The 27,341-nt window shown below is 61.2% G+C and overlaps 3 protein-coding genes across 6 annotated transcripts; 1 reads left to right on the top strand and 2 right to left on the bottom strand.

Annotated features, from left to right (window-relative positions):
* Positions 1 to 6: 6 nt before the first annotated feature.
* On the top strand, positions 7 to 11,508 carry KAT5 (lysine acetyltransferase 5). Of its 3 annotated transcripts, none has more exons than XM_030475403.1 (14): positions 7 to 75; positions 242 to 308; positions 908 to 976; positions 1,618 to 1,754; positions 3,715 to 3,912; positions 4,625 to 4,705; positions 5,600 to 5,674; positions 6,837 to 6,920; positions 8,559 to 8,648; positions 8,729 to 8,869; positions 9,281 to 9,374; positions 9,924 to 10,083; positions 10,627 to 10,708; positions 11,288 to 11,508. In XM_030475403.1, exons 1-14 carry the CDS (start codon positions 64 to 66, stop codon positions 11,420 to 11,422), a joined length of 1,425 nt encoding a protein of 474 aa, XP_030331263.1. In that variant the 5' UTR covers positions 7 to 63; the 3' UTR covers positions 11,423 to 11,508. The 3 variants fall into 3 exon arrangements, with proteins under 3 accessions (XP_030331263.1, XP_030331262.1, XP_030331264.1); XM_030475402.1 differs by having other exon boundaries at positions 6,672 to 6,920; XM_030475404.1 differs by lacking the exon at positions 3,715 to 3,912 and having other exon boundaries at positions 9 to 75; positions 6,672 to 6,920.
* Positions 11,489 to 12,988, bottom strand: RNASEH2C (ribonuclease H2 subunit C). The gene is made up of 4 exons (XM_030475409.1): positions 12,820 to 12,988; positions 12,298 to 12,407; positions 12,079 to 12,195; positions 11,489 to 11,623 (listed from the first exon to the last, which is right to left on the bottom strand). The coding sequence occupies exons 1-4, from the start codon at positions 12,962 to 12,964 to the stop codon at positions 11,579 to 11,581; spliced, it is 417 nt and encodes a 138-aa protein (XP_030331269.1). The 5' UTR covers positions 12,965 to 12,988; the 3' UTR covers positions 11,489 to 11,578.
* A 740-nt stretch (positions 12,989 to 13,728) lies between these two features.
* On the bottom strand, positions 13,729 to 27,331 carry CDK16 (cyclin dependent kinase 16). 2 transcript variants are annotated; one of them, XR_003989879.1, is made up of 18 exons: positions 27,189 to 27,331; positions 26,838 to 26,955; positions 25,385 to 25,518; positions 24,832 to 24,942; positions 24,666 to 24,722; positions 24,310 to 24,424; positions 24,095 to 24,189; positions 23,232 to 23,294; positions 22,983 to 23,106; positions 22,271 to 22,391; positions 21,650 to 21,747; positions 20,950 to 21,055; positions 20,502 to 20,544; positions 20,143 to 20,233; positions 19,617 to 19,694; positions 19,264 to 19,311; positions 14,419 to 14,551; positions 13,729 to 14,331 (listed from the first exon to the last, which is right to left on the bottom strand). XR_003989879.1 is itself a non-coding variant. In XM_030475405.1 (17 exons), exons 2-16 carry the CDS (start codon positions 26,944 to 26,946, stop codon positions 19,274 to 19,276), a joined length of 1,383 nt encoding a protein of 460 aa, XP_030331265.1. In that variant the 5' UTR covers positions 26,947 to 26,955; positions 27,189 to 27,331; the 3' UTR covers positions 15,993 to 18,997; positions 19,264 to 19,273. The 2 variants fall into 2 exon arrangements, 1 of the variants encoding a protein (XP_030331265.1); XM_030475405.1 differs by lacking the exons at positions 13,729 to 14,331; positions 14,419 to 14,551 and adding an exon at positions 15,993 to 18,997.
* Between the last annotated feature and the right edge of the window lie 10 nt (positions 27,332 to 27,341).

The raw sequence follows: 27,341 nt of genomic DNA, 5'->3' as shown, positions 1-27,341 counted from the left end.
CGGGAAGGGGCGGGGTTAATAGCGGAAGTGAGCATAGGAACCCGGAAGTGGAGGCAAAGGAGGATGGCGGAGGGGGTGAGTGAAAGGAGGAGGTGGGGACCCAAAACAGCCTCGAGGAGGGTTACGGGGACCCCGCTGGGGGTAGAGGGACCCCTCCGGAGCCTTCCGGACCCACCGGGAACCCTCCCGGTCCCCCCCCCGGGTCTGACGGTCCCGCGTCCCGCCCCCCCCCCCCCCGCAGATGGACGTGTCCGAGGGCTGCCGCCTGCCCGTGCTGCGCCGTAACCAGGACAACGAGGATGAGTGGCGTGAGCGGGGCGGGGCTTGCGTGGAGGGGCGGGGTCTGATTGGAGGAGGGTGTGTGGAGGGGGCGTGGTCTGGACGCATAAGGGGCGTGGCTTAGAGGATGGGGCGGGGCCTGGGTTGGAGGAGGTGGAGAGGGGGGCGTTGCTTGTGAGCCGGGGCAGGGCCTGATTGGACAGGTGGCGGGAGGAGGCGTGGCCTGGGCGTGAATGAAATGGGGCGTGGCTAGTGGCGCGGGGTGGAGCCTGATTGGAGGCGTAGCGAGGAAAGGGGCGTGGCTTGTCTCAGGCGGGGCCCGAGCGGAGGGGGCGTGGCTTGGGGAAGGAGGGGCGTGGCCTGTGGACAGCGGGGGGTCTGTGGGGTCCTAAAGGGGTCCGTGGGGTCCTAAAGGGGTCCGTGGGGAAGGACCCACAGTGGGAGGTATTTGGGGTGTCCCCCGGACTGTTGGGGGGCATTTGGGGGTGTTGGGGGTATTCTGGGGGGCAATGGTGGGGTTTGGAGCCCTCCCAGGGTCCATCCCATGGTGAGGGGGTCCCTAGGAGGGTTTTGGGGGGGGTCAAGGTGTCCCCAAAAGAGGGGTGGTGACACCCCCGTTGTCACCCAGCCCTGGCCGAGATCCTGAGTGTGAAGGACATCAGCGGGAGGAAGCTGTTCTACGTGCACTACATCGACTGTGAGTGGGGGGACGGGGGGGGACATGGGGGGCACCACCCTCCGGGTGTCCCCAAGGGCAGGGAGGGGACATGGAGGGGCTCTGGGGTGCCAGCACCCCCCATCATTCCGTGTGTGTCCCCTATATGTGGGGACATAGAGGGGCTGTGGGGGGATAGAGACGGGACATAGCGGAGGGTAAAGAGGGGATATGGGGGTGGCAGTGCCCCCCCCTCACCCCATGTGTGTCCCCAGGTGTCCCTTGGTGTCCCCAAGAGCTGGGTGGGGACACAAAGGCGCTATGGGGGGGCATGGAGAGGACATTGGGGGATGTAGAAGGATTATGGGGGGACATGGGGCTGCCATTATCACCCCATGTGTGTCTCCAAGAGTGGGTTGGGGACATAGAGGGGCCATGGGGGGACACAGAGGGGCTATGGGGGAACATGGAGAGGACACAGGGCGTCATGGAGGGCACATTGGGGGATGTAGAAGGGTTGTGGGTAGACGTGGGGCTGCCATTGTCACCCCATATGTGTGCTCGAGTGTCCCTTGGTGTCCCCACGAAGGGGGTGGGGATGCAGAGGGGCCATAGGGAGACTTGGGGGGGTGCATAGAGGACAGTGTCCGCCATGCTCACCCCGTGTCCCCCCATGTCCCCAGTCAACAAGCGCCTGGACGAGTGGGTGACGCAGGAGCGGCTGGACCTGAAGCGGGTGCAGGGACCACGCAAGGAGGCCAAGACCCCCACCAAGAACGGGCTGCCCGGCTCCCGGCCCGGCTCCCCCGACAGGGACACCGTGAGCACCCGCGGGGACATGGGATGGGGACATGGGACACGAGATGGCAACAGGAGACAGAGAATGGGGATGGGGACGTGGGATGGGGACAGGGGACGTGAGGACATGGACATGGGGAGGTGGAACATGGGCATAGGGACAGGGGATGGGGGCATGGGACGTGAAGCATGAAGACATGGACATGGGAATATGGACATGGGACATGGATATGGGTTATGGATACAGGGATAAGATATGGAGATGAAACACAGAATGTGGAATATTGGTATGAGGATATTGGATATAGGAATATGGGACATAGGGACATGGGATGGGACCAAGAGATGGGGACATACGATGTGAGATATGGAATGAGGACATGGACACAGGGACGGGACATGGGGATGAGACACAGAACATGAGATGTTGACACAGGGACATGGGATATGAGAAGACATGAAGATATGCGGATATGGACATGGGATATAGAGACAGAGGGATACGGGGACATGGGGACATGACGGGGAGCATGTCACAGGGAGAGGGGGAAAGGACATGAGGAGATGGGGTGTCCCTGGGGGATGGACCTGGGGGGACAGCAGGGACAAGTGCGGGCAGCTTTAGGGGGACCCAGGGGACATCCCAGTGGGACAGTGTGGGGACAAGGGCAGCCCCAGGGCCAGGAGGGGACCCCGGAGCTGCTGGGGACAGGGCTGGCACCGAGGGACATCCCCAATCCCCGGGGGAGGGAGGGGACAGGCAGAGCCTTGGGGGGGCACAGGAGCTGCTGGAGACAGCCAGAGCCGGGGGACAACCCAGACCCCTCTATGGCACCTTGGGGACATCCATAACCCCTCTATAGGACCTTGGGGACATTCCCAGCCCCTCTATAGGACCTTGCGTCCATTCCCAGTCCCTCTATGGCACCTTGGGGACATCCCCAGCAACTCTATAGGACCTTGGGGACATCCACAAGCCCTCTGTAGGACCCTGGGGACATCCCCAACCCCTCTATAGGACCTTGGAGCCATCGCCAGCCCCTCTCTGGCACCTTGGGGCCATCCCCAGCCCCTCTATAGGACCTTGGGGCCATCCCCAGCCCCTGTATAGGACCCTGGGGACATCCCCAATCTCTCTATAGGACCTTGGGGCCATTTCCAGCCCCTGTATAGGACCCGGGGACATCCCCAACCTCTCTATAGGACCTTGGGGACATCCCCAGCCCCTCTATAGGACCTTGGGGACATCGCAAACAGTTCTGTAGGACCTGTGGGACATCCCAAGCCCCTCTATAGGACCTTGGAGCCATCCCCAGCCCCTCTGTAGGAGCTTGGGGACATCCTCAACCCCTTTATTGGACTTTGGGGACATCCCAAACACCTCTATAGGACCTGTGGGACATCCCAAGCCCCTCTAAAGGACCTTGGGGCCATCCCCAGCCCCTCTCTGGCACCTTGGGGCCATCCCCAGCCCCTCTATAGGACCTTGGGGCCATCCCCAGCCCCTGTATAGGACCCTGGGGACATCCCCAATCTCTCTATAGGACCTTGGGGACATCCCCAGCCCCTCGATAGGAGCTTGGGGACATCCTCAACCCCTTTATTGGACTTTGGGGACATCCCAAACACCTCTATAGGACCTGTGGGACAACCCAAGCCCCTCTAAAAGACCTTGGGGACATCCCCAACCCCTCTGTGGGACCTTGGGTCCATCCCCAGCCCCTCTCTGGCACCTTGGGGCCATCCCCAGCCCCTCTATAGGACCTTGGGGCCATCTCTGCCACCTGGGAGGTGACACCACGGGACCCACTGGGGCCAGATGACATGGGAGGGGAGGGATGGCAATGGGATGACCCAGCTGAGGACGGGAGTTGGTGCCACCACCTTTGGCTTGTCCCCTAAGCCCCGCGGTGGCTTTGTCCCCCCATTGTCCCCCCATTGTCCCCATGTCCCCTCAACGCCTCCTCTTCCTCCCGGCGCAGAGGAAGAGCCTGGAGCTGGCGCTGCCGGTGGCCCCGGCCAGCGGGAAGAGCCTCCCAGGGCCAGCAGTGCCAGCGGGGCCAGCGCCGGGGCCACCAGTGCCACCAGTGCCACCAGTGCCCGTTCAGATCACCCTCCGCTTTCACCTGCCCAAGGAGAGCGAGGCCGAGCCCCCCCCGCCCGGCGCCCAGCGCCCCACGGTAACCAGGGGCCCCGACTGGCCCCAGTGGTCCCCACATGGCCCCGATGGTCCCATCACTGTCCCCAAGGGGTCCCATCCCCAGCAGGTCTCTGTCCCTGTCCCCATGGGGTTCTTGTCCCCATCCCTGTCCCCAGTGGGTGTCTGATGTGTCCCCAATAGGTCCCTGTCCCCAGTGGGTCCCATCACTGTCCCTGTCCCCAAGGGGTGTCTGGTTTTGTCCCCAAGGGCTCTTGTCCCCAGTTATGTCCCCAGTGGGTCCCATCACTGTCCCCAGTGGGTGTCTGGTTGTGTCCCCAACAGGTCCGTGTCCCCAAGGGGTCCCCATCACTGTCCCCAGTGGATCCCATCCCCAGCGGGTCCCTGTCCCCAGTGGGTCCCCGACCCTGTCCCCAAGGGGTGTTACTGGGGTGATACTGGGAACCTCTAGGGGCTACTGGGGCCATACTGGGAGCACTGGGGTGGACTGGGATGGACTGGGATGGACTGGGAGGGACTGGGATTAACTGGGATGAACTGGGATGAACTGGAGGGACTGGGATGGACTGGGATGAACTGGGATGAACTGGAGGGACTGGGATGGACTGGGAGGGACTGGGATGAACTGGGATGAACCGGGATGAACCGGAGGGACTGGGATTAACTGGGATGAACTGGAGGGACTGGGATGGGCTGGAGAGACTGGGATTAACTGGGATGAACTGCTTCCCCAGAAGCGGAAGCTGGAGGTGGTGTCACCGGCCACCCCTGTCCCAGCGGCCACCGAGACGTCACCGGCCTCCGTGTTCCCCCAGGTGAGCCCGGCGCTGCCCAGTGACACCAGTAACACACCAGTAACAACCACCCAGTACCACCAGTGAGCCCTCAATAACCACCCAGTAACCACCCAGTAACACCAGTAACTAACCCGTAACCAACCAGTAACACCAGTAACTAACCAGTAACACCAGTAACTAACCTGTAACTAACCAGTAACACCAGTAACTAACCCATAACCAACCAGTAACACCAGTAACTAACCAGTAACACCAGTAACTAACCTGTAACCAACCAGTAACACCAGTAACTAACCAGTAACACCAGTAACTAACCCATAACCAACCAGTAACACCAGTAACCAACCAGTAACACCAGTAACTAACCCGTAACCAACCAGTAACACCAGTAACCAACCAGTAACACCAGTAACTAACCAGTAACACCAGTAACTAACCAGTAACCAACTAGTAACACCAGTAACTAACCAGTAACACCAGTAACTAACCCGTAACCAACCAGTAACACCAGTAACTAATCAGTAACACCAGTAACTAACCCGTAACCAACCAGTAACACCAGCAACCAACCAGTAACACCAGTAACTAACCAGTAAGAGATCTGCCACCACTTTCTAACCCAGACCCCACTTACTCTTCCCAGTAACTGCTGTCAGTGCTCCCAGTAACCCATCGGGGGGGGGGAGGGGGGCCAAACCCTTGGGGGGGGTCCTCAGGTCCTTTGGGGGGGTTCTGGGGGGTATTTAGGGGGTATCTGGGGGGGAATTTGGGGGTATGGGGGAGTATCGGGGGGGTACTTGGGGGGTATTGGAGGTGGGGGGGGTATTAGGAGGGGTTCTTGGGGGTTATCTTGGGGAGAGGTATCTGGGGGGGGGGTATTTGTGGTCCTGACCCCCCCCCGGCCCCCCCCAGAACGGCTCCACACGTCGGGCAGCAGCCGCCCAGCCCGGGAGGAAGCGGAAATCCACGTGTCTGGGCACGGATGAGGTGGGACACGGACACGGGACATGGGACACGGACACGGACATGGGACACGGGACATGGGACACGGACACGGGACATGGGACACGGGACATGGGACACGGGACATGGATGGGAAAGGAGGGGGAGAAACAGCCTTTAAATGGGGAAACTGAGGCACAGAAGGGGGGAAGTGGCACAAAAGGGGAATGGAGGGAGGGGAAAGGGTGTGGAAACGCAGAGAAAAGCCCATTGAATTGGGGAAACTGAGGCAGGAGCTGGGAAAGGGGGTGGGCACAGGGTGGGAATGGGGAGACTGAGGCCGGGAAGGGGAAATGGGGCTGGAAAAGGAGGAAAACTTCCTTAAATTGGGGAAACTGAGGTAGGGAGAGTGGAAAATGGAGGGGGAAAGGGGGAAAACAGCCTTTAAATGGGGAAACTGAGGCACAGGAGGGGGGAAGCAGCCCCTGAGTGAGGGAAACTGAGTCAGGAGCTGGAAAAGGGGGTGGAAACAGCCTGGAAATGGGGAAATGGAGGCTTGGGAGAGGAAGTAGAGCGGGAGAACAGAGGGAAACTGACCTTAAACAGGGGAAACTGAGGCAGGGAGAGGAAATAGAGCCAGACAGCAGTGGGAAACCAGCCTTACACAGGGGAAACAGGCAGGAAGGGGGAAATAGGAACAGAAAAGGAGGAAAAACCTTCCTAAAATGGGAAAACTGAGGCCAGAAAGGGGAAATAGAGCGGGAGAACAGAGAGAAACTGACCTTAAACAGAGCAAACAGGCAGGAAAGAGGAAATAAGGATAGAAAAGGAGAAAAAACCCTCTTAAAATGGGAAAACTGAGGTAGGGAGAGGGGAAACCAGCTTTTAAATGGGGAAACTGAGGCAAGAGAGGGGAAATAGAGCGGGATGACAGAGGGAAACCATCCTTAAACGTGGGAAAGTGAGGCAGGGGAGGGGCAGTAGTGCCCCGGCGGGTGCCCCATTCCCACCGTCGGGAATCCCCCCCCTCTGCCGGCGCCAGGACTCGCAGGACTCGTCGGACGGGGCCCCGCAGGCGCCGCGCATGACCGGGAGCCTCGTGTCGGACCGGAGCCACGACGACATCGTGACGCGCATGAAGAACATCGAGTGCATCGAGCTGGGCCGGCACCGCCTCAAGCCCTGGTACTTCTCGCCCTACCCGCAGGAGCTGACAGCGCTGCCCGTGCTCTACCTCTGCGAGTTCTGCCTCAAGTACGGGCACAGCCTGCGCTGCCTCCAGAGGCACCTGGTACGGACATGGGAGACCCCCATTGATACCATTGGGGACCCCCCCATTGACCATCAGACACCCCCATTGACCACCAGACACCCCCATTGACCACTGAGTACCCCCCATAGCCTCAAGTACAGGCAGAGGCTGCGCTGCCTCCAGAGGCACCTGGTACGGACATGGGAGACCCCCATTGATAGCATTGGGTACCCCCCATTGACCATCAGACACCCCCATTGACCATTGAGTACCCCCCATAGCCTCAAGTGCGGGCACAGCCTGCACTGCCTCCACAGGCGCCTGCTATGGACCCACGACCCCCTCATTGATACCACTGGGGACCCCCCCATTGACCATCACATGCACCCCCAGTAGCCCCAAGTATGAGCACAGTCTGTGCTGTGTCCAGAGGCACCTGGTACGGACATGGGAGACCCCCATTGATACCATTGGGGACCCCCCCATTGACCATCAGACACCCCCATTGACCACTGAGTACCCCCCATAGCCTCAAGTACGGGCACAGCCTGCGCTGCCTCCAGAGGCACCTGGTACGGACCCACGACCCCCCATTGATAGCATTGGGTACCCCCCATTGACCATCAGACACCCCCATTGACCACTGAGTACTCCCCATAGCCTCAAGTACAGGCACAGCCTGCGCTGCCTCCAGCACCACCTCATACAGAGCTGGGACCCCCCCATTGATACCATTGGGGACCCCCCATTGACCATCACATGCACCCGCAGTAGCCCCAAGTATGAGCACAGTCTGTGCTGTGTCCAGAGGCACCTGGTACGGACATGGGAGACCCCCCACTTATACCACTGGGGACCCCCCCATTGACCATCAGACACCCCCATTGACCACTGAGTACCCCCCATAGCCTCAAGTATGGGCACAGCCTGCGCTGCCTCCACAGGCACCTGGTACGGACCCACTTTGACATGGGGACCCCCCCATCAATCTTTAGGAACACCCCCTCAACACTGGGGACCCCCCTCTAAGCACTGGGGACCTCCTCATAGGGATTGGGGCCTCCCTTGCCATGGATCTGCCCTCCTTAGGGTAGTTTGGGGACCCCCAGGGTAACACTGACACCCCCTAGGGCAGATCTGAGACCCCCCCGACCCATTGGTGACACTCCAGGCAATTGGGGACCCCCCAATCAACCATCAGGGATCCCCCATAACCACTGGGGACCCTCTTGGGGTGATCAGGGACCCTCTGTCACCTCTGGGGGCCCCCCCCCATAATCATTGGGGAACCCCATCAACCATTAGGGACCCCCCATCACCTCTGGAGGACCCCCCCATAACCATTGGGGACCCCCTTGGGGTGACTTGGGACCCCCGCAGGGCAATTGGGGTCCTCCTTGAGGACCCCCAGGGTACAAGTGACCCCCCCTACAGCAGATCTGAGCCCCCCCCACGATGGATGAGGACCCCCCCGGGCTAACTGGGCACCCCCAGTGTGTCTGTACCCCCATAGGGCAGCTTCACCCCCCCAACCCATCACCCCCTTTCTCCCCTTATTTCCTCCTCCCAGAGGATTCTCCCCCACTTTAACCCCCCCAAGTCCCCCCCAGGGTCCTCATTCCCTCCCTGACACCCCCTTTTCTTACCTCCTCCCTTCTTTTTGCCCCCCCCCCCAAGACCAAATGTGACCTGAGGCACCCCCCGGGCAATGAGATCTACCGCAAAGGCACCATCTCCTTCTTCGAGATCGATGGCCGCAAGAACAAGGTAAAACACGATAAGGGGGGGACACGGGGGGGGTCCCCTATTTTGGGGGGCCCCCCTTCACCCTATGGACCCCCCCCCAGAGCTATTCGCAGAACCTTTGCCTCTTGGCCAAATGCTTCTTGGACCACAAGACGCTCTATTACGACACGGACCCCTTCCTCTTCTATGTCATGACTGAGTATGACTGCAAAGGCTTCCACATCGTCGGCTACTTCTCCAAGGTGGGGGGGGCCTTGGGGGGTTTAGGGGTCCTGGGGGGGGTTCAGGGGGTTTTGAGGGGGTTTTGGGGTGATTTTGGGGGGGATTTGAGGGGGTTTAAGGGAGTTTGGGGGAGTTTTGGGGGGGTTCAGGGGATTTTGAGAGGGTTTGAGGTGGTTTGGGGGGGGTTTTGAGGGGTTTTGATGGAGATTCAGGGGGTTTTGAGGGGGTTGTGAGAGGTTTTGGGGCGGGTTGGGGGGTCCTGGGTGAGGTTTGGGGGGTTTTGGAGGGGTTTGAGGTGGTTTTGGGGTGGTTTAAGGGGGTTTTGAGGGGCCTTGGGGGGGTTTAAGGGGGTTTGGGGGGGGTTTGACGTGGTTTTGGGGGGCTCCAGTGGGTTTTTGGGGGTCCCTCCAAGTGACTTAAGTGGTTCCCAGGAGAAGGAGTCAACGGAGGATTACAACGTGGCCTGTATCCTCACGCTGCCGCCCTACCAGCGACGGGGCTATGGGAAGCTCCTCATCGAGTTCAGTGAGTGACCCCCCCTCAAAGTAGCTGGTACCCCAAAACCCCACAGGGACCACCCCAAATCCCCCCCCAGATCCATTGAGAGGCCCCAAACCTGCTCTAATAGTCCCCTGGAGGGGGAAACAGCCCCAAAATCCCTTGGGGTCCCCAAAATCCCCTTGGAGGATCCCTCCAAGCTTTGGAGGGGGGATAGACTCACTCAGACACCCCAAAGTTCTTGGAGGAACCCCCAAATCCCCCCTGAAAAGACTTGGAAAAGCCTCAGAGGGACTTCAGACCCCCCAAAATACACCCAGGGGACCCCAAAAAGGTTTGGGAGGGGGGCAAAATGTGATGGGTGACCCCAAAACTGCTGCCGGGGCACCACAAGATGCACCAGGGACTCCCCAGATCCCGCCAGGGGGGTGACAAAACCCTTTGGGTGACCCCAAAACCTCCCCAAGGACCCCCAAAGACCCTCATGGGGGTGTGTGGGGGACCCCAAGGCCTCTCTGTAGATGATTTGGGGTGATTTGGCGTGAACTCCCCCCTATTTTGACACCCCCCCCGTAGGTTACGAGCTCTCCAAAGTGGAGGGGAAGACGGGGACCCCTGAGAAGCCGCTCTCGGACCTGGGGCTCCTCTCGTACCGCAGCTACTGGTCCCAAACCATCCTGGAGATCCTCATGGGGCTGAAGGCGGAGGGAGGGGAGCGGCCCCAGATCACCATCAAGTGAGACACGCCCCCTTTCCCCGAAGCCACGCCCCCCCTTCCCCGAGGCTCCGCCCCCTCTGTTAAGCTCCGCCCCTCCCCGTTATCCCCCATCCCCTCCCATAGATCCCAGCTCTATGGGGAACTGGCTGCTCCTCCTGGCCACGCCCCCAGCGTGCTAAACCACGCCCACTGCAGGCAAGCCCCGCCCACAGCTTGCTAAGCTCCACCTCATTGGGACATATAGGGAAGGGAGTCACCTCGAGGTCACGCCCACTCCAGGCCACGCCCCCCTTTAGGCTCCACCCCCACCTTGACATCTAAGGGGGTGCCACCAAGCCCCACCCCTTTCCCATAGACCACGCCCCTCTGGCCAAGCCACGCCCCTTCTCCCCGAGGCCACGCCCCCTTCCCTAACCCTTAGGGCTTGCCTGGGGCAAAAGAGGGGGGGGAAGAGTTTGGGGAGGCGTTAAAGAGGGTTTTGGGGAGGGTCTTGAGGGGGTCAAGGAGGGTTTTGGGGGGGGGGTCAAACCCCTTTCACCTCCCCCCTAAACTGCCCCCCAGTGAGATCAGTGAGATCACCAGCATCAAAAAGGAGGACGTCATCTCCACGTTACAGTACCTCAACCTCATCAACTACTATAAGGTGACACATATGGGGGTGTTCCCCCCCGCACCCCTACACACATCGGGGGGACCTTCCCCTGCCCCCCCTCCTCCAAATCCTTAAGGAAGGGACCCCAAATCCTCATGTCAGCAGCACAACCATTGGGGGGCCCTTTGTGGGTGAACCCCAAGTTCATGGGGGGGACCACCTGATGTGTGGGGCACCCCTAAACCCCACCTTTATCCCTCCTTAGGGGACCCTGGGGTTCACGGGACCTCCAGCCCCATATAGGGAACCCCAAGTCACCCCCTATAGAGGACTGAGGGGTTGTGGGACCCCAAATCACCCCCTATAGAGGACCCAGAGGTTGGGTCCTCTGTAGGCCCCAAATCACTCTATAGGGGACCCCAAATCACCCCCATAGTGGACCCACTTATGGGTTACTCTCAGATGTGAGGGGCACCCCTGAGCCCTCCCATTTATCCCCCCATAGCGGACCCACGAGCTTGTTTGACGCCATAGAGAACAGAAAACTTGGGGAGGCCCCAAATCACCCCCATAGGGGCCCCCCCCAGTGCTGTGTGGGTCACCCCCAGCCCCCGTGTGCCCCCCCCATAGGGTCAGTACATCCTGACGCTGTCGGAGGACATCGTGGAGGGCCACGAGCGGGCGATGCTCAAGCGGGTGCTGCGCATCGACGCCAAGTGCCTGCACTTCACCCCCAAGGACTGGAGCAAGAGGGGCAAGTGGTGAGGCCACGCCCCCTGCCCCTGGCCACGCCCCCCTTTGGCCACGCCCCCCCCCCCGCCGCTGTCATTGATTAAACACCCAGCACTTGGCCCCGGGCACCTTTATTGGATGGGGTGGGCGGGGCTTGCACAGGCTCCGCCTACAAAGGGGCGGGGTTTGTCATGGCTCCGCCTCCTTGTCACTCTCAGGGACCGGGGCATGGATCTATGGGGAGAGAAAGGGGGGAGAATGGGGTTGGGACTCTCAAGTATGGGGCTGAGGGCTTCCCATCCTGCCCCCCAAGTGTGGAGCCACGTGCTGGGGACCCCCAAGTGCACACCCAAGCACTGGGGACCCCCAAGTGTGGGTCCTAAGACCTCCCATCCTGCCCCCTAAGTGTGGGTCCTGGGATTGGGGACCCCCAAGTGCAGACCCAAGCACTGGGGACCCCCAAGTGTGGGTCTTAGGACGTCCAACCTGCCCCCCAAGTGCAGCCCCCAAACATTTGGGCCCCCCAGTGTGAACCCAGGTGTCCAAGACCCCCAAGTGTGGGTCTTAAGGCCTCCCCTTTGCCCCCTAAATGTGGGGCCCGGCACTGGGGATCCCCAGGGGCATCTGGGCCTCCCAAGAGTGGGTCCCTCCCCCATGCCCCCCAAGTGTGGGTCCTGGCCACGCCTCACCGCCTGGGCGATGTCGCCCCACTGCAGCGCCAGGGCCACCCCCCCGGGGGGGGGGACACCATCGGCCCCCCAGTCCCTGATGGCATCAAACGTCCCCGTCACTGTCACGCACCGGCCCTGGGGGGGAGGGGCAGAGTCAGTAAGGGGCAGCCCCACAGCCTGCCCCATAGAACGGGGGTTCGGGGTGCAACCTTCCCCCCAAGTGTGGGGCAGCCTCACCTCATCGCCATGGGGGGGGTCCCCCTCCTGCAGCAGCACCCCCCGGTAGCCGTGGGGCAGAGGCAGGTCCCGGCCCCCCATGCGCCGGCCCCGGAACGAGGCCCAGAGCTCTGGGGGGGGGAAATATGGGGCAGGGGGTCAGCAGCAGCCCCACACCTGCCCCATAGTGGCGCTGGGCCCCCCAACACAGCCCCTTCAGCACCTATAGAGCCTCCCCCCTGACCCAGACATCCCTTGGCCCCACAGCGCCCCCCCCCCATGTCTCCCCCTTCCCATTGCAGCCCCACAGCGGCTTTGCCTCGGGTTCCTCTTCAATCCCCCTGCCCCATAGACCCCTCCAATAACCCCACAACAGCCCCTCAGCCCCCCTCCAGCCCCATAGACCCCCCCAATAACCCCACAGCAGCCCCTCTGCCCCCCTCTAGCCCCATAGACCCCCCCCAATAACCCCACAGCCGCCCCTCAGCCCCCCCCGTCCATCCCCACACCCCCGCCCCCCAGGAGCGCGCTGCCGCCGCTCACCGCCGCCGGGCCCGAGCTGCACCCGCAGGAAGGCGGCCACAGGCGCGGGCCCGTCGTGCTGGACGCGGCAGGGCAGGAGCTGGGCCTGGAGCGGGGCCGCGGCACCGGGCCCGGGCCGCAGCCGCACGGCCTCCGCCGCCGCCATGGCAACGCCGCCGGAGGCGGAAGTGACGAGTCTGAGGCGCGAAGCGGGTTAAAAGGGCTGTGGCGGCGGCGGCGTGGGGCATGATGGGAGTTGTAGTTCTAGGTATGGGGGAAGTCTCAGACACTTCGATCCCCTCGTTGGAAACCCCCCCACCAGCCCCATAGTTCTCCCCATGGAACCCCCCCACCGGCCCCATAGATCCCCCCATGGGAACCACCCCCCCACCGGCCCCAAAGATCCCCCCATGGGAACCACCCCCCCAGCTCCATAGATCCCCCCATGGGAACCACCCCCCCAGTCCCATAGATCGCCCCATGGGACCCTCCCGCCAGCCCCATAGATCCCCCCATGAGAAGCCTCCCACCAGCCCCATAGAACCCCCCATTGGACCCCCCACCACCAGCCCCATAGATCCCCTCATGGAACCCCCCCACCAGCCCCATAGATGTCCCTCAGCTCAGCCCTTGGAGCACGCCCCACAGTTGGGGGGGTCCCAGCTCTTGGGAACCTTCCCTTCAGCTCTCTTCGGACCCAGCCTGGATGTGCTGGGCTGCCTCCAGCTGCCATGGCCCTCAGTGGGCAACGGGGGCACTTGCTCTATCTCCTATGCATGTCTGAAGGGAAATGGACTTGGAGCTGTGACTCGTCGTGCTTCACAGGGGAAGGGTTCAGAGAAGTCATCCTGGTGGGGTTAACTGAAAGGGCTTTATCGATGACCAATGGTAATTAATCAATGCCTGAATTAAAATCCAATGCGAATCCAATGGGGATTAAGCAATAATCGAATTTTATTTCAAGTGTGATTTCGCAATGACTTGAAGATGATTTAGATGATGATTTAGACACTGAGTTTGCATTCCGGTACCTAAAGGGATGCCTCCAACGAAGCTGGAGACGGACTTTTTACAAGCATATGTAGTGATAGGACAAAGCGGAGTAGCTTTAAACGGACAGAGGGGTGACTGAGATGAGATCTTAGAAGGAAGTTCTTCCCTGAGGGTGGTGGGACACTGGAATGGGTTGAATGGAGAAGCTGTGGCTGCCCCATCCCTGGCAGTGTTCAAGGCCAGGTTGGACAAAGGGGCTTGGAGCAACCTGCTCTAGTGGAAGGTGTCCCTGCCCATGGCAGGGGGTTGGAGCTGGATGAGCTTTAAGGTCCCTACCAACCCAAACCAGCCCGTGATGCTGTGATTCCATGAGGGGCGGCTGCTCCATGAGGAAAGGGGAGCATCCTCCCTGTTGGTCTGCCCTGCATCTTCTGTCTCTGATTCTCTGTCTTCCTCTGCTTCTGCTTCTTCTCCTGTGCCTTCTGTTCCTACCAATTCTCCTTCTTCTTCGACGTTTGCACTTCGGGAGCCGCTTCCTGCCTTGATGATGCACAGATATACGTGATCAGCTCCTTCTGCCGTCGCCTGGTCAGAGCAGAAGCAGATCATGCTCTTGCTGAGACTTACTGCGCTGAGGGTGACAATCCGGTTGTCCTTCTCTCACGGCTCACACTTGCTCCCCAAGCTCCGGCCACCTTCAGCTCCTTGCAGCAGGCACTAGAGGTCAGTGCAGACCAGGATATGGGCAAGGTGGTGGGAACTGGGTGGGAGAGTAAGGAAAGCAGAAGGTTCAGAAGAGGCAGAAGCAGACCCCGAGCAGAAGCAGCAGCAGAGAAAGCAGCAGATGCAGAACTGGGTAGGGAGACCGAAGGACAACCAGAAGAAGCAGGAGGAGAACCTGAAGCAGATCTAAGCACTGACCCCAGGGGTGACAGCCCCATAAATGTGCTCCCTGAGGAAGAGGAACCCCCCCACGAGCTCATCCTATAGGTTAAGACCCATCCCATGGGGCACGGAGAGGCTCACCCATGGGTGCCCCCACCCCCACGAGGCAGAATGAGGACGGGTCCGGGGTGGGGGGGGCTTGGGGGTCCCAGCGGTTTAGGGGGTCCCAGTTGGGTTTGGGGTTGGTCCTGGGAGATCTTAGGAGGTGATTGGGGACTCCTGGGGGGGGAGCTGGAGGATCTCAAGAGGGTTTTGGGGGTCACCAGGGCAAGGTTGGGGGTCCTGGAGGGGGTCTCAGGAGGTTTTGGGGGTCCTACTGGGGAGTTGGGGGGCTCAGGATGTCAGTGGGGCTTTGGGGGATCCTTGACACCATAGGGTGGGGGACGTCCCCTGTGATGTCATAACCTCACCCCCACCTCCCATGGGTCCCAAATGACATCACAACCCTGGTGGGGAACCCCAAGGGCCCTCTATGATGGCACAACTCCACAGTCGGAATCCCCCCCCAAAGGGTTCTTTATGACGTCACTACTCCGGCGGGAACCCCTGACATCACAGTGGCAGTGGGTGCCTCCCGGCCCCGTTGTGACGTCACAACGCCACAAGGAACACTCCCCACCACCCCCCCCGGAGAATTCACCCATGACGTCACTGCCCCGCGTGGGTGGCGCATGACATCACAGCGGCAGTGGGGACTCCACCCCACGGTGACGTCATAACGCCGGTGGGAACCCCCACCCTGGGCCCTCGGTGGGGGAACCCCACCCCACGTGGGCCCCCTCTGACGTCACAATCACTACAGGGATTCCCCCGTGCGAACGTGTTTGTGTGTCCTGTGACGTCAAAACCCGCCTGAGGGGTTTCCCCCAGTGACGTCACTAAACGTCACTCACCCACCCCATAGCCCCACGTGGGTTACCACACCCCCACACCCCCCCCCCCCGGCTACATGCACCTACCGGAAGTGCCCATCCCCCCACACCACTTTGCACCGCCCCCTCCCCTCGCGCGCCCGCCACTGTCGCGACAGGGAGCGGAAGGGGGGGGGGAAGCCACAACAGCGACTCATCCACGCGGCGCCAACGGCTAAGCCTGAGCCCGCGCCCGGCCCCGCCCTCCCGCCCGCGTCACCCCAGCCCCGCAACGCCATTGGCCGAGCCGGCGGGACCCGCCCCCTGCGCGCGTGGGTGAGACCATTGGGGGGGGTGGGGGGGAGGACACGACGGGGGACGGACGGGCGCGGGGTCACACAGGGGTCACGGCATGTCCCAGGGAGGCTTTAATGGTCGGTACCGTACAGCCGAGGCGCGAGGCCCCGCCCACCGCGTGACGTCACCCCGCCCACCGCGTGACGTCACTTTCCTGGGGTGGGGAGGAGGGGAACCTATAGGATCCATACGATCCCAGCCCATTCCCCCCCCCTCCCCTTCCCCAGGCCCGGGGTCACTGCTCCTCCCTCCCCCCGGCACCTATAGCCCCCTCCCCCCCCGCAGCCCCTATATCCCCATATTGGGGGCGGGGGGCACCGCGGCTCAGCCCCCACCCCCCCGGGGCAGTATAGAGGCTCTGCCCCCCCCATGGGCGCTATAGGGACCGCAGGGGGTGGGGCTGAGCCCTCGAGCATCTCATGCTGCATGTAAAAAACCCCGCCCCCTTATGTACATATTTACACACACGGTACGTATAAGGACCCGCGGGGATGGGGGGGGGGGGAATAGGGGCAATCCTGAGCGATGCTGGATGTGCCGGGAGGGTGTGGGAGGGCAGAGCGAGGTGTGAGCAACCTCGGAGTAAAGTGTGAGTAAACCCAGAGTAACCCCATGCGTAAGCCCGGAATGGGGCATGGCCTTGGTGTGTCTATAAGCCCAAAGAAGGGTGTCACCCCTGCATGAAATGTGAGTAACCCTGGAGTAACAACCCTTGACTAACCTGTGAGTAACCCTGAAGTGTGCCATTGGCATAAATTGTCTGTAACCCCAGAGTAGCCCCCTGTGTCAGGGTGATGTGTGAGCAACCCCGGAGTAATGTGACAGTAACCCTAGAATAAAATACGAACTCAGTGTAAAGTACTTGTAACCCCAACGTAGTGTGTAGCCTCAGGATGAAGCGTCAGTAACCCTGGAGTAAAGTGTCACCTTGGCATAAAGTGTGGGTACCCTGGAGTAGCCCTGGGTGCAGGACTGGGTAATCCTAGAATAAGAAGTGGTGGCTGGGTGGGCCTGCGGTAAGGAGTAACTTCAAAGCAAGGCTTGAGCCTGAAGTAACGATTGTGTGGCCACAGAGTATGTAGTAACCCGGGAGTAAGGAGTGTTCCACTCACTAGTGCACTGGATAACCTCAGTGGAAGTTGTGACCTGTACTAGTGGCTGAGTAACTTCAACATAATGAACTTCGAGTAATTTCAAGATACCAGACTAAAGTAAGGGCTGAGAAGCCTTGGAGTAACAACTGTGAACCCCAGAAGATGGGCTGAGCACGCCCTGGAAGTAGAGTAATTTGCTCAAAGAGTAATGGCACAGCGAGCAAAGTGGGTGTATCCATTGAGTATCCTTGGAGAAAGGGCTTGGAAGGCAGGGAGAGCAGGAAACACCAGAGCTCAGGCAATGCAGCCTCTGGGTAAAGACACGGCACAAGTCAGCTGCATAACTTCTGAGTAAGTAGTGCAAGGGGGGCCGAAGGAGCAATCAGAGAAACAGGCTGAGGAGGGTCTGAGTAAGCAGGAGAGGGACTGTGTATCATCTGTGTAAAGGCTGAGTAGCAAAGAAGGTGCCACTGTGTAACCCCAAAAGCCCCCAGGGCTGGCCCACTAAGGCCTTAGTAACCTCTGAGTAAGTGCTGAATAAGGCCTAAGACCCTCCTGAGTCCCCACTGAGGACCCACCACACAAGCCCAGCTACAACTACGGAGCACGTTAGTGTTGAGAGTAACTCTTCAAAACGCTGAGTTACCTCTGAGTAAGATGGGGGCAGACCTACATTTGTGTAATGCTGGAGCAGGGCTTTGAGGAAGATACAACCTGGGATTAAAGCGCTAAGTAGGGAGAACTGAGTGGCAGAAGGCAGTAAGGGCTGAGAAACCTCTGAGCAAAGGCCGAGTAGCTGTGCCAAGGAGCTGGACAGCGATGGAGAAGCAAGCACACAACTTCTGAGGAAAGGCTGAGTAGTGCCGCCATAAAAAGCAGAGTAAAGGTAAAGGAAAGGGGTAAAGGATCCACATGGACTAACCCTGGAGAAAGGGGTAACAATAAAGCACCAAATAACCCCAAAGGCAGAGCTGAGTACGCCCAGAGCAAGGACCCCTATGGGTAACCCTGGAGCAAGTTCTGACTAGGAGCAAAGTACCAAATAAGCTCAACGTAAGGGCTGAGTAAACTCAGAACAAGGACCCCCCCCATGGGTAACCCCAGACTAAGTTCTGGAAAGCAGTAAAGTACTGCATAACTATAATGTAAGGGCTAAGTAAGCTCCGAGTAAGACCCTCCAGGATAAACTGAGCATTAGGGGGAAAAGTGCAGCCCCCAGCTGAGTAGTGTCTGAGTAACCAAGGAGTAGAAGCTCATAGTAAGGGAATAGGGGCTGAGTAGCCATGAAGTAAGGCTGGAGTAGGGCAGGAACAGCCACAGAGCTGGGCCTGAGCTGCCTTAGTGTAAAGTGGGAGTTGGGCCTGAGTAACCCTGTAGTAAAATGGGAGTAACCTCGGACCAAGTTTCCCCCCACACCGGGGCCCCCCACAACCCCGGGGACCTCCCCCAGGAGGTGAAGAAACCCCAAGTAAGGCCCAAGTAACCCCGGAGTAACCCTGGAGTAAAGTGTGAATAACCTCAGAGTAAGCTCAGAAGGGGACCACCACCCTCCCCACCCCCACAAACTGCCCCCAGGGTAGCCCCTCCCCCCACTAAGCCCCACCCCTGCGGGGGGAGCACCCAATATAGACTCTTATTTATAATATTGCCTTGAAAAAATAAAACTCGACGTAAATGGGGGTGGGGGGGACCCCAAAATCGAGGGATCCCCCCAAAAAATAGGGGGGAACCTCCCCACAATGAGGTGTCCCACGTGATCCCCCCCCAAACCCAGCAGCAGCTCTTTGGGGAGGGAAGAGGGCATAGTGACAGTTCAGGGTGATCCCCCTTAGTTTTAAGGTGCCCCCCCTCCATTTTGGGGGGTAGCCCCCCCAGTTTAGAGCAGTCTCCCCAAGCTTTGGGGGCAACACCCCCCAAGTTTTGGGGAGGTCCCAGGGTGTTGCAGCAGCGATCCACGGGCTGTGGGGAGAGGAAAGGGTTAAGGGGGGGCCTCCTAAAATCTATGATCTCCCCCCCAAATTCCACCCCCCTTGGAGAATTCTCCCCTTTTTTAGGGCTCGTCCATTCTGAGGGTCCCCCATTTGGGGGGGTGGCTCATTTTTGTGGCTCTTCCCCATCTTTTGGGGAATATTCTTCCTTTTTGTGGGGGTTGCTCCCCAGTTTTGATGGAGATCTACTGGGGGGCCCCATGCAGGGGGGTCATCCCGATTTTAGGGGTCTCCTACCTGCTCAGTGTCAGAATTCAGTGTCGAGCACCCGAAAGGCAGAGGAACCTGTGGAGGAAAAAGGGGGGGCTCAGGGGAAATCCCCAAAGTAGGGAGGATCCCAAGGGATCCCCAAAAGCTGGGAGCAGTCCCTACTTTTAAAGGGTTCCCATATTTTGGTGGGGGGGGTCCTCCAAATTCAGGGGTACTTCAGCTTTAAAGGGGTATCCCCAGATTTTGGGGGGGTCCTCAATGTTTGGAGGTGAGGGGGGCCCAGTTTTGGATGGATCCTGGTTTCTAGGGGGTGGGTCCCTGCGTTTCAGGGAGGGGGGGGGGTCTAGGTTTGGGGGGATCCCCAGTTTGGGAATGCTGACCTGGGGGGGGCAGCGTGGCCGAGCGCAGCCCTGGCTCCTTCTGCAGCTGGATCTCTTTCAGCGCGAAGATGGAGGTGGCTGCATTGGGGGGGGGCCCCCCCGTAGCTTTGCATAAGGGGCGTGGCCACACACAAGCCACGCCCCCCCATAGCTCCTCCCATGCCCAATGTATCTGAAGCCCCCACAAAGCTCTGCCCCTCCCAGGCCCCTCCCACCCGCACGTAAGCCCCGCCCCTAGGGCTCCTCCCACTGCTCCCCAGCCCCACCAATGGGATCCTTCCCCCGCTCCAAGGCTCCACCCATAAAGACCCCGCCCCACCAAGCCCCGCCCACCCACCCCCAGGCCACGCCCCAAGCCCCACCCTTAAACCACGCCCCAATTAAGCCCCGCCCCAAGCTCCGCCCACAGCCCACCAGCAATCTCCCCCTTAACCCTCTCCCACTTTAAGCCCCGCCCACTTTAAGCCCAAGTAAAACCACGCCCCCTCTAGGCCCCGCCCCCGCCCCCCCGGACCCAACCACTCACTGTCGGGCAGGGTGGTGACGCGGGGCCCCAGGCAGGCGAAGAAGGGATGCACCATGGCCTCTGCCGCCGGCACCCGCCGCCGCCCCTCGAACTGCCCCGCCCACCCCGTCAGGACACGCCCACCGCGGGGGGACACGCCCTCTTGTGGGCGTGGCCCCACCAATGTAGTCGTCCGCTCCCCCCCCCCGCCCTGAGCATGCAATGGGTGGTTCCATGCAGGGGAAGGGGGGGAAGCTCCGCCCTATGTGGGAGGGGCTTGGGAAAGGAGGCGTGGTCACAGATGGGCGGAGCTTGTGCGAGGGAGGAGGGGTTTATGGGGAAGGGGCGGGGCTATTGTTGGCCACGCCCCCCCCCCTCACCTGCAGCAGCTGCCCCAGCAGGTCAGCACCATCCTCGTCCAGCCTGGGGGGGGAAAGGGGAAGTCAGGTATCCCCCAGCCACTAGTATGGGGCAGACGCACCCCCTGTGGGGCAGACGCACCCCCTGTGGGGCAGATACCCACACCCCAACCCCCACTATGGGGCAGAGACACCCCCTGTGGGGCAGATACCCACACCCCAACCCCCACTATGGGGCAGAGACACCCCCCGTGGGGCAGATACCCACACCCCAACCCCCACTATGGGGCACAGACACCCCCCGTGGGGCAGATACCCCCACCCCAACCCTGCTATGGGGCACAGCCACCCCCTATGGGACAGACACCCCCCTATGGGGCAACTACCACCCCCTACGGGGCAAACCCTCCCCACTATGGACCACCTTCCCCCTGCTATGGAGCAGCAGCAACCCATCCATGGGGCAGACCGTGGGGCGTGGTGCAGCAGCCCCTCAGGGGGGTACGGGGGGTACTTGTGGGCCCGGAACTCGGCGTTGGCCCCGATGCCTGGCCATGTCTCCTCCGTTGGGGTCCCTGTGGGGAATGGGGGGGGGGTAAGGGGGAGGATGCCAAAACCCCTCTGAGACCCCATGTCCCACTGCAGCCCCCCAAGTATCTCAACCCCCCCAATCCCAGAGGACTCTCCTCCCCAAACCCCCCCCCGATGCCCCCAAATCTTGGACCCCCACCAAACTGCCACTGATGCCCCAATCCTAGGGACACCCCAAATTCCCTTTATATGCCTCAAATCCCCATTATTCACCCCAAAATCCCCTTTACCTTCCAAAAATCCCCTGGAAGTTTCCCAAAAGCTTCCAATTTTTCCCCAAATTCCCCACATTTCCCCCCAAAACCCCTCAATTTCCCTCATATTTGCCCAAAATCCCCCAAACTGCCCCTAACCCCCAAATTTCCCCCAAAACCCCACGAATTTGCCCAAAATTTCCCCTAACCCCCCAAATTTCCCTCCAAAACCTCTTCAAATTGCCCCCAGACTTGCCCCAAATCCCTTCATTTACAAAACCCCCCATTTATTTCCCCCCTCCAAGCTCCTTTTTTTACCCTAAACCCCTTTATTCACCCCAAAACCCATCTATTCCCCCCCACTTTGCTCGGGCCCCCCCATACCGAGCAGGCGGAAGATGAAGTGAAGCTGCTCCTCCACGGTGGAGCCGGGGAACAGCGGCCGCCCCGTCACCATCTCCGAGAAGATGCAGCCCACACCCCTGCAATGCCCGTGCAAGGCCCTCGTGCAAGGCTCCAGATCCTCGTGCAAGGCTCCAGATCCTCGTGCAAGGCCCAAGACACCCCCATCCCCACCCCGGGAACCCCCCCTCTGTGGACAAGCAATTGGTCCCGGTCCTTGTGCAAGGCACAGATCCCTATTGGCACCCTCATACAAGGCTCCTGGTGCTCATCAGAGACCCTTGTGCAAGAGAATCCCCTCTGAAACATGTCCAAGAGCCCCCAAGTCTCCCCCCTACACTGGCTCAGCACCTCGTGCAAGGCACCCGCTCCTTGTGCAAGACCCTCGTGCAAGAGACCCCCACAAACCCCCTCTAAACCTGTGCAAGACCCTCTAGCCCCCATCCCAGCCTCCAATGCAAGACCCCTGGACCCCATCCCAACCCTCGTGCAAGACCCTTGTGCAAGAAAACCCCTGCAAAACCGCTCTAAACCTGCACACGAGGCCCCCCCCAGCCCCTGTGCAAAGCCCCTGGCCCTCGTGCAAGGCCCTCGTGCACTCACCACATGTCGATCTGGGTGGAATACTCAGTGGAACCCAGGAGGATGTCGGGAGGCCGGTACCAGAGTGTCACCACCTCGTTGGAATAGGTCTTGGTTGGGATGGATTTAGCCCGAGCCAAGCCTAAGGAAGTGGAAAAGGGATTTGGGGAGGTCCCTAGGGGGGAAAATGGGGTCTGGGGGGGAAATTGGGGTCCCCAAGGGGGTCCTGGAGGGTAATTGGGATCCCTGGGGGTGGTAAATGGGGTCCAGTGGGGCAATTGGGGTCCCCAAGGAGGTCCTGGGAGGGTAATTGGGATCCCTGGGGGTGGTAAATGGGGTCCAGTGGGGTAATTGGGGTCCCCAAGGGGGTCCTGGGAGGGTAATTGGGATCCCTGGGGGTGGTAAATGGGGTTCAGTGGGGCAATTGGGGTCCCCAAGGGGGTCCTGATAGGAAAGGGGGGTCCATTGGGGGGGTAATGGGCACCCCTGGAAGGGGAAACTGGGGCCCTGGGGGGCAACAGGGGTCCCTGGGGAGAAAGGGTGATACGTGGGGGGGGGTAATTGAGATCCCTGGGGGTGGCAAATGGGGTCCTGGGGAGTAATTGGGGTACCCAAGGGGGTGCTGGGGGGAAAAGGGGAAGGGAACGGGCATTCCCGAAGGGGGTCCTGGGGTTTTGTAGAGGTTGGGGGGACATTTGGGGGTCCCGGGGGGGGGTTTTGGGGTCCCTCTGACCGAAGTCGGCGAGTTTGAGGTCCCCCCGTCGGCTGAGCAGGAGGTTCTGGGGCTTGAGGTCGCGGTGCAGCACCTTGTGCCGGTGGCAAAAGGCCAAACCCCGCAGGAGCTGGAAGAGGAAGAGCTGCCCCCCCCCCACCCCCAAAACGGCCCCTTGCACACTCATTGCACACTCATTGCACACCCCATTGCACCCCTTTGCACCCCCCAGACCCCCCCCCACATCTCTTACGTGCTTCTTACACGCACCTTGACGTTGTGCATGCTGATGACGCTGCCGCAGTCATCCAGGTACTGCTTGAGGTCCCGGTCCTGAAACAGGGCGGGGGGGACAGGATTGGGGGGGGGAACCCCCCAAAAAGGCAATGCTTTGGGGTGGGGGGAGACCTGGAGCCATGGGAACTCCTAAAGGCATTTTGGGGGGGGGTCCATGGAGGATTTGAGAGGGTTATGAGGGGACTTGGGAGGTCACAGGGTCAATTGGGATGGGCCTGGAGGGACCTGGGGGAGATTTTGGGGGGGTGTGGGGAAGGGAGAGAAATTTGGGTAGCCTGTAAGGATTTGGAGGTGTCTGGGAGGCATCTGGGGAGACTTTGGGGTGCCAGGAGGTGTTTTGGGGTGCAGGAGGGGGGTTTTGGGGTCCCATGAAGTGTTATGGGGTCCCAGGAGGTGGGTTTTGGGGTGCCAGGAAGAGTTTTGGGGTGCAGGAGGGAGGTTTAGGGTCCAAAGGGGGTGTTTTGGGCTGCAGGAGGGGGGTTTGGGGTCCAAGGGGGGTGTTTTGGGGTGCCAGGAGGTGTTTTGGGGTGCAGGAGGGGGGTTTGGGGTCCCATGAAGTGTTTTGGGGTGCCAGGTGTTTTGGGGTGCAGGAGGGGGATTTGGGGTCCCATGAAGTGTTTTGGGGTCCCAGGAGGTGTTTTGGGGTGCAGGAGGGGGGTTTGGGGTCCAAGGGGAGTGTTTTCAGGTGCCAGGAAGTGTTTTGGGGTGCAGAAGAGGGGTTTTGGGGTCCCAAGAGGTGTTTTGGGATGCAGGAGGGGGGTTTGGGGTCCAAGGGGGGTGTTTCGCGGTGCCAGGAGGTGTTTTGGGGTGCAGGAAGGGGGTTTTGGGGTGCTCACCAGGTACTCAAAGACAAGGGTGAGGCACTGGGGCGTGTGGACGATGTCGTGCAGCGTCACCACGTTGGCGTGTTTCAGGTCCCGCAGGAGGGACACTGCAACGACGAGGGACACACACACACACACACACACACACAGAGCACGGTGACATGGGGACAGTGGCCTCGTCCCCTGCCCGCACAAGCCCCTCGTGCAAGGCCTCGTGCAAGGCTCACCCTCGCGAATGGCCGTGCAAGGGGCCCCCTCCTCGTGCTCCAGGCGGATCTCCTTCAGGGCCACCAGGTTCTCGGTCAGTTTGCTGCGGCCCTTGTACACCGTGGCGTAGGTGCCCTGGGGGCACGGGGACAAGGGGGGGACACGGGGTCATCGGGGGCATTGGGGATGTTGGGGGGACAAGGGGGACGTGGTGACACCAGGGACACTGAAGACAAGGAGGGCATGAAGACATCAGGGATGTTGGGGATTTGGGGGGGACACAGGGATATCAGGGACATTGGGGGCACATAGAGAGATATGGGGGGGTGACACCATGGGCAATGGGGGGCACACAGCAGGAGCCCCTGCCCCTCACCTCTCCCAGTTTGTCCAGTTTAACGTAGGTCTCCAGCTTCCCGAAGCCAATCTCCGACTGGGGGGAGGAAGCACACGGTTACTGGGAGAACTGGGAGCCGCTGGAGGGGGTGGCACCAGCCCCTCCTGCCCCACACTGGTTCGTACTGGTCCGTACTGGGACGCACCAGGGAGACGCGGCGCAGGCGGCGGCTCAGGGGCCCGGGCAGCCCCAGCCGGTCCAGGCCCCCCTCGGGCAGGCGGGTGTCAGCCGGCAGCGACAGGCGCTTGTTGATGTCCTGGGGGGGACAACGGGGGGGGGGGACAGGGGGTGACATCAGGGACCCCAAACACCGCCCCAATGACCGCCCCCCCCGGACCCTCCCAAAGACCACCAGGACCCCCCCAAAAACAACTGCAGACCCCATTAAAGCCCCCCAAGATCCCCCCAGAATCACCCCACACCTCACAAAGCCCCCCCCGGATCACCCCAATTGCCCCTAAGCCGCCCCCCAACACTCTCCAGAACCCCCCAAGACCCCTCCAGAACCCCCATATGCCCCCCAAGACCTCTCCAAGATACCCCCAGGACCCCTCAATTGCCCTCAAGACCTCCCCAGGACCCCCCGAGACCCCACAATTGCCCCCCAAGATCCCTCCAGGACCCCTCAATCACCCCCAAGACCCCTCCAGGACCCCCCCAGAACCCCTAAATAGCCCTCAGGACCCCCCCAAGCCCACCTCGGAGGAGCCGGGCCGGGCCGGGTGCTGGCGCAGGCGCAGGCGCACAGGGGACGCCACCTCCTCCGAGGACGTCCCCGAGGGGGGGTCACTCTCCCCATCCGAGCCCATCCGCCCCTCATCCACCCCTGTCTCTGGGGGGGGGGGGAAGGGATAAAGGGGGGTCAGGGCACCCCAAACACCCCCCAGGACCCCAAACCTCCCCCAAGGAATCCCTTATATCCTCAGTGACTCCCCAACCAGGGACGTGGGGACAGATGGGGGGCACTGGGGGGGGGCACGTGGGGATATGATGGAGGGGTCACAGGGGGGTATTGGGATGTGCGGGGACACAGGGAACTTGAGGACAAAGAGGGGACATGGGGCTTAGAGAGGCAAGGAACACAAGGGGGGTGAAACAGGGACAGATGGGGGGACGGGGGGGACATGGAGACAGATGGGGGGGACATGGGGTGACACAGAGACATATGGGTGGGACATGGTGGGACATGGGGTGACACAGGGACAGATGGGGGGACATGGGGGGGTCGGGGGGTGACACAGGGCCAGATGGGGAGACATGGGGTGACACAGGGCCAGATGGGGGGGACATGGGGTGACACAGGGGGCACATGGGGGGGACATGGGGTGACACAGGGACTGATGCAGGGGACACGGGGGGGTCAGGGGGTGACACAGGGACAGATGGGGGGGACACAGGGGGGTCGGGGGGTGACACAGGCACAGATGGGGGGGACATGGGGTGACACAGGGGGCACATGGGGGGGACATGGAGTGACACAGGGACAGATGGGGGGACACAGGGGGGTTGGGGGGTGACACAGGGACAGATGGTGACACAGGAGGGGACACGGGGACCGGATCCAGGGACAGATGGAGGGACACTGGGGGGGCGGTCATGGGGACAGATGGGGACATGGTGGGGGGGGGACACAGGGGATTCTTAAAGGGACAGGCACCCTCTCAAGCCCCACCCCTCTGCTGTCTTAAAGAGCCAGGCACCTCCCCAGGCTCTTAAAGGGCCAGGCACACCCTCCTCTCAACCAGCAGCTCCAGGTGCCTTAAAGAGACAGTCTTCGTTTTAAAGGGACAGGAACCTCCACTCACCCAGGTCTCTTAAAGGGCCAGGCACCTCCCAAACCCCCATCCTAGCTCTCTTAAAGGGACAAGAACCACTCAGCAAGGTCTCTTAAAAGGGCAGGCACCTCCCAATCTCCACTCCCAGCTTCTTAAACGGCCAGGCACAACTCAAACTTCTTAAAGGGCCAGGCACTCTCAATGCAAGCTCTTAAAGGGCCAGGCACCCCCGCAAGCCCCCGTCCCAGCTCTCTTAAAGCGACAGGCACACCTCTCAGAGGGGCGGGGTTTCCGCCAAAGTGGGCGGGGTCTCAGTGTAAAGGGGCGTGGCCTCGCGGGAAGGAGGCGTGGCCTCCCTTAAAGGGCCAGCGCTCACCACTGTCGCTGCCGTGGCTATCGCGGGGCTCCCCGAGGCTCTTCTCGGGGGCGCGCCCCCCCCGCAGCGTCATCGACAGCTGCCGCTTGATCTTCTTCATCCGGTCCATGGCGGAGCCCTGCGGGGACGGGACGCACACACATGGGGACCCCAAACTCCTGCTCCCCCCCACCCCCAAGCACATGGGTCCTCCCTAAACGCCTGACACCCCCCCCATCCCCTCTCCGGCGATAGTGGGCGAGGCCAAAAGGGGCGTGGCCTCCTCAGCCTCCCCCCCCATCAGGACGCTACCACTGTGCGGGGATGGGGGGGGAGGGATCGCGAGGGGGGGTGCCTCGGTTCTCCCGTTACCGGCTCAGCGGCGCGGGGCCTCCCAGAAGTCCTCGGCCATGGCGGGGCCGGGCCCGACCCCGCGGGCGGCTCCGGGGGGGGCCGGGCCGGGCCGGGCCGGGCGGGCGGGCGGCGGCGGGAGGCGGCGGGAAGCGGCGGCGGCGCAAGATGGCG

This window comes from Strigops habroptila, unplaced genomic scaffold (genome assembly GCF_004027225.2).
Source record: "Strigops habroptila isolate Jane unplaced genomic scaffold, bStrHab1.2.pri NW_022045636.1_ctg1, whole genome shotgun sequence".
Classification (NCBI taxonomy): domain Eukaryota; kingdom Metazoa; phylum Chordata; class Aves; order Psittaciformes; family Psittacidae; genus Strigops; species Strigops habroptila.
This window is presented reverse-complemented; position numbering and strand designations above follow the sequence as displayed.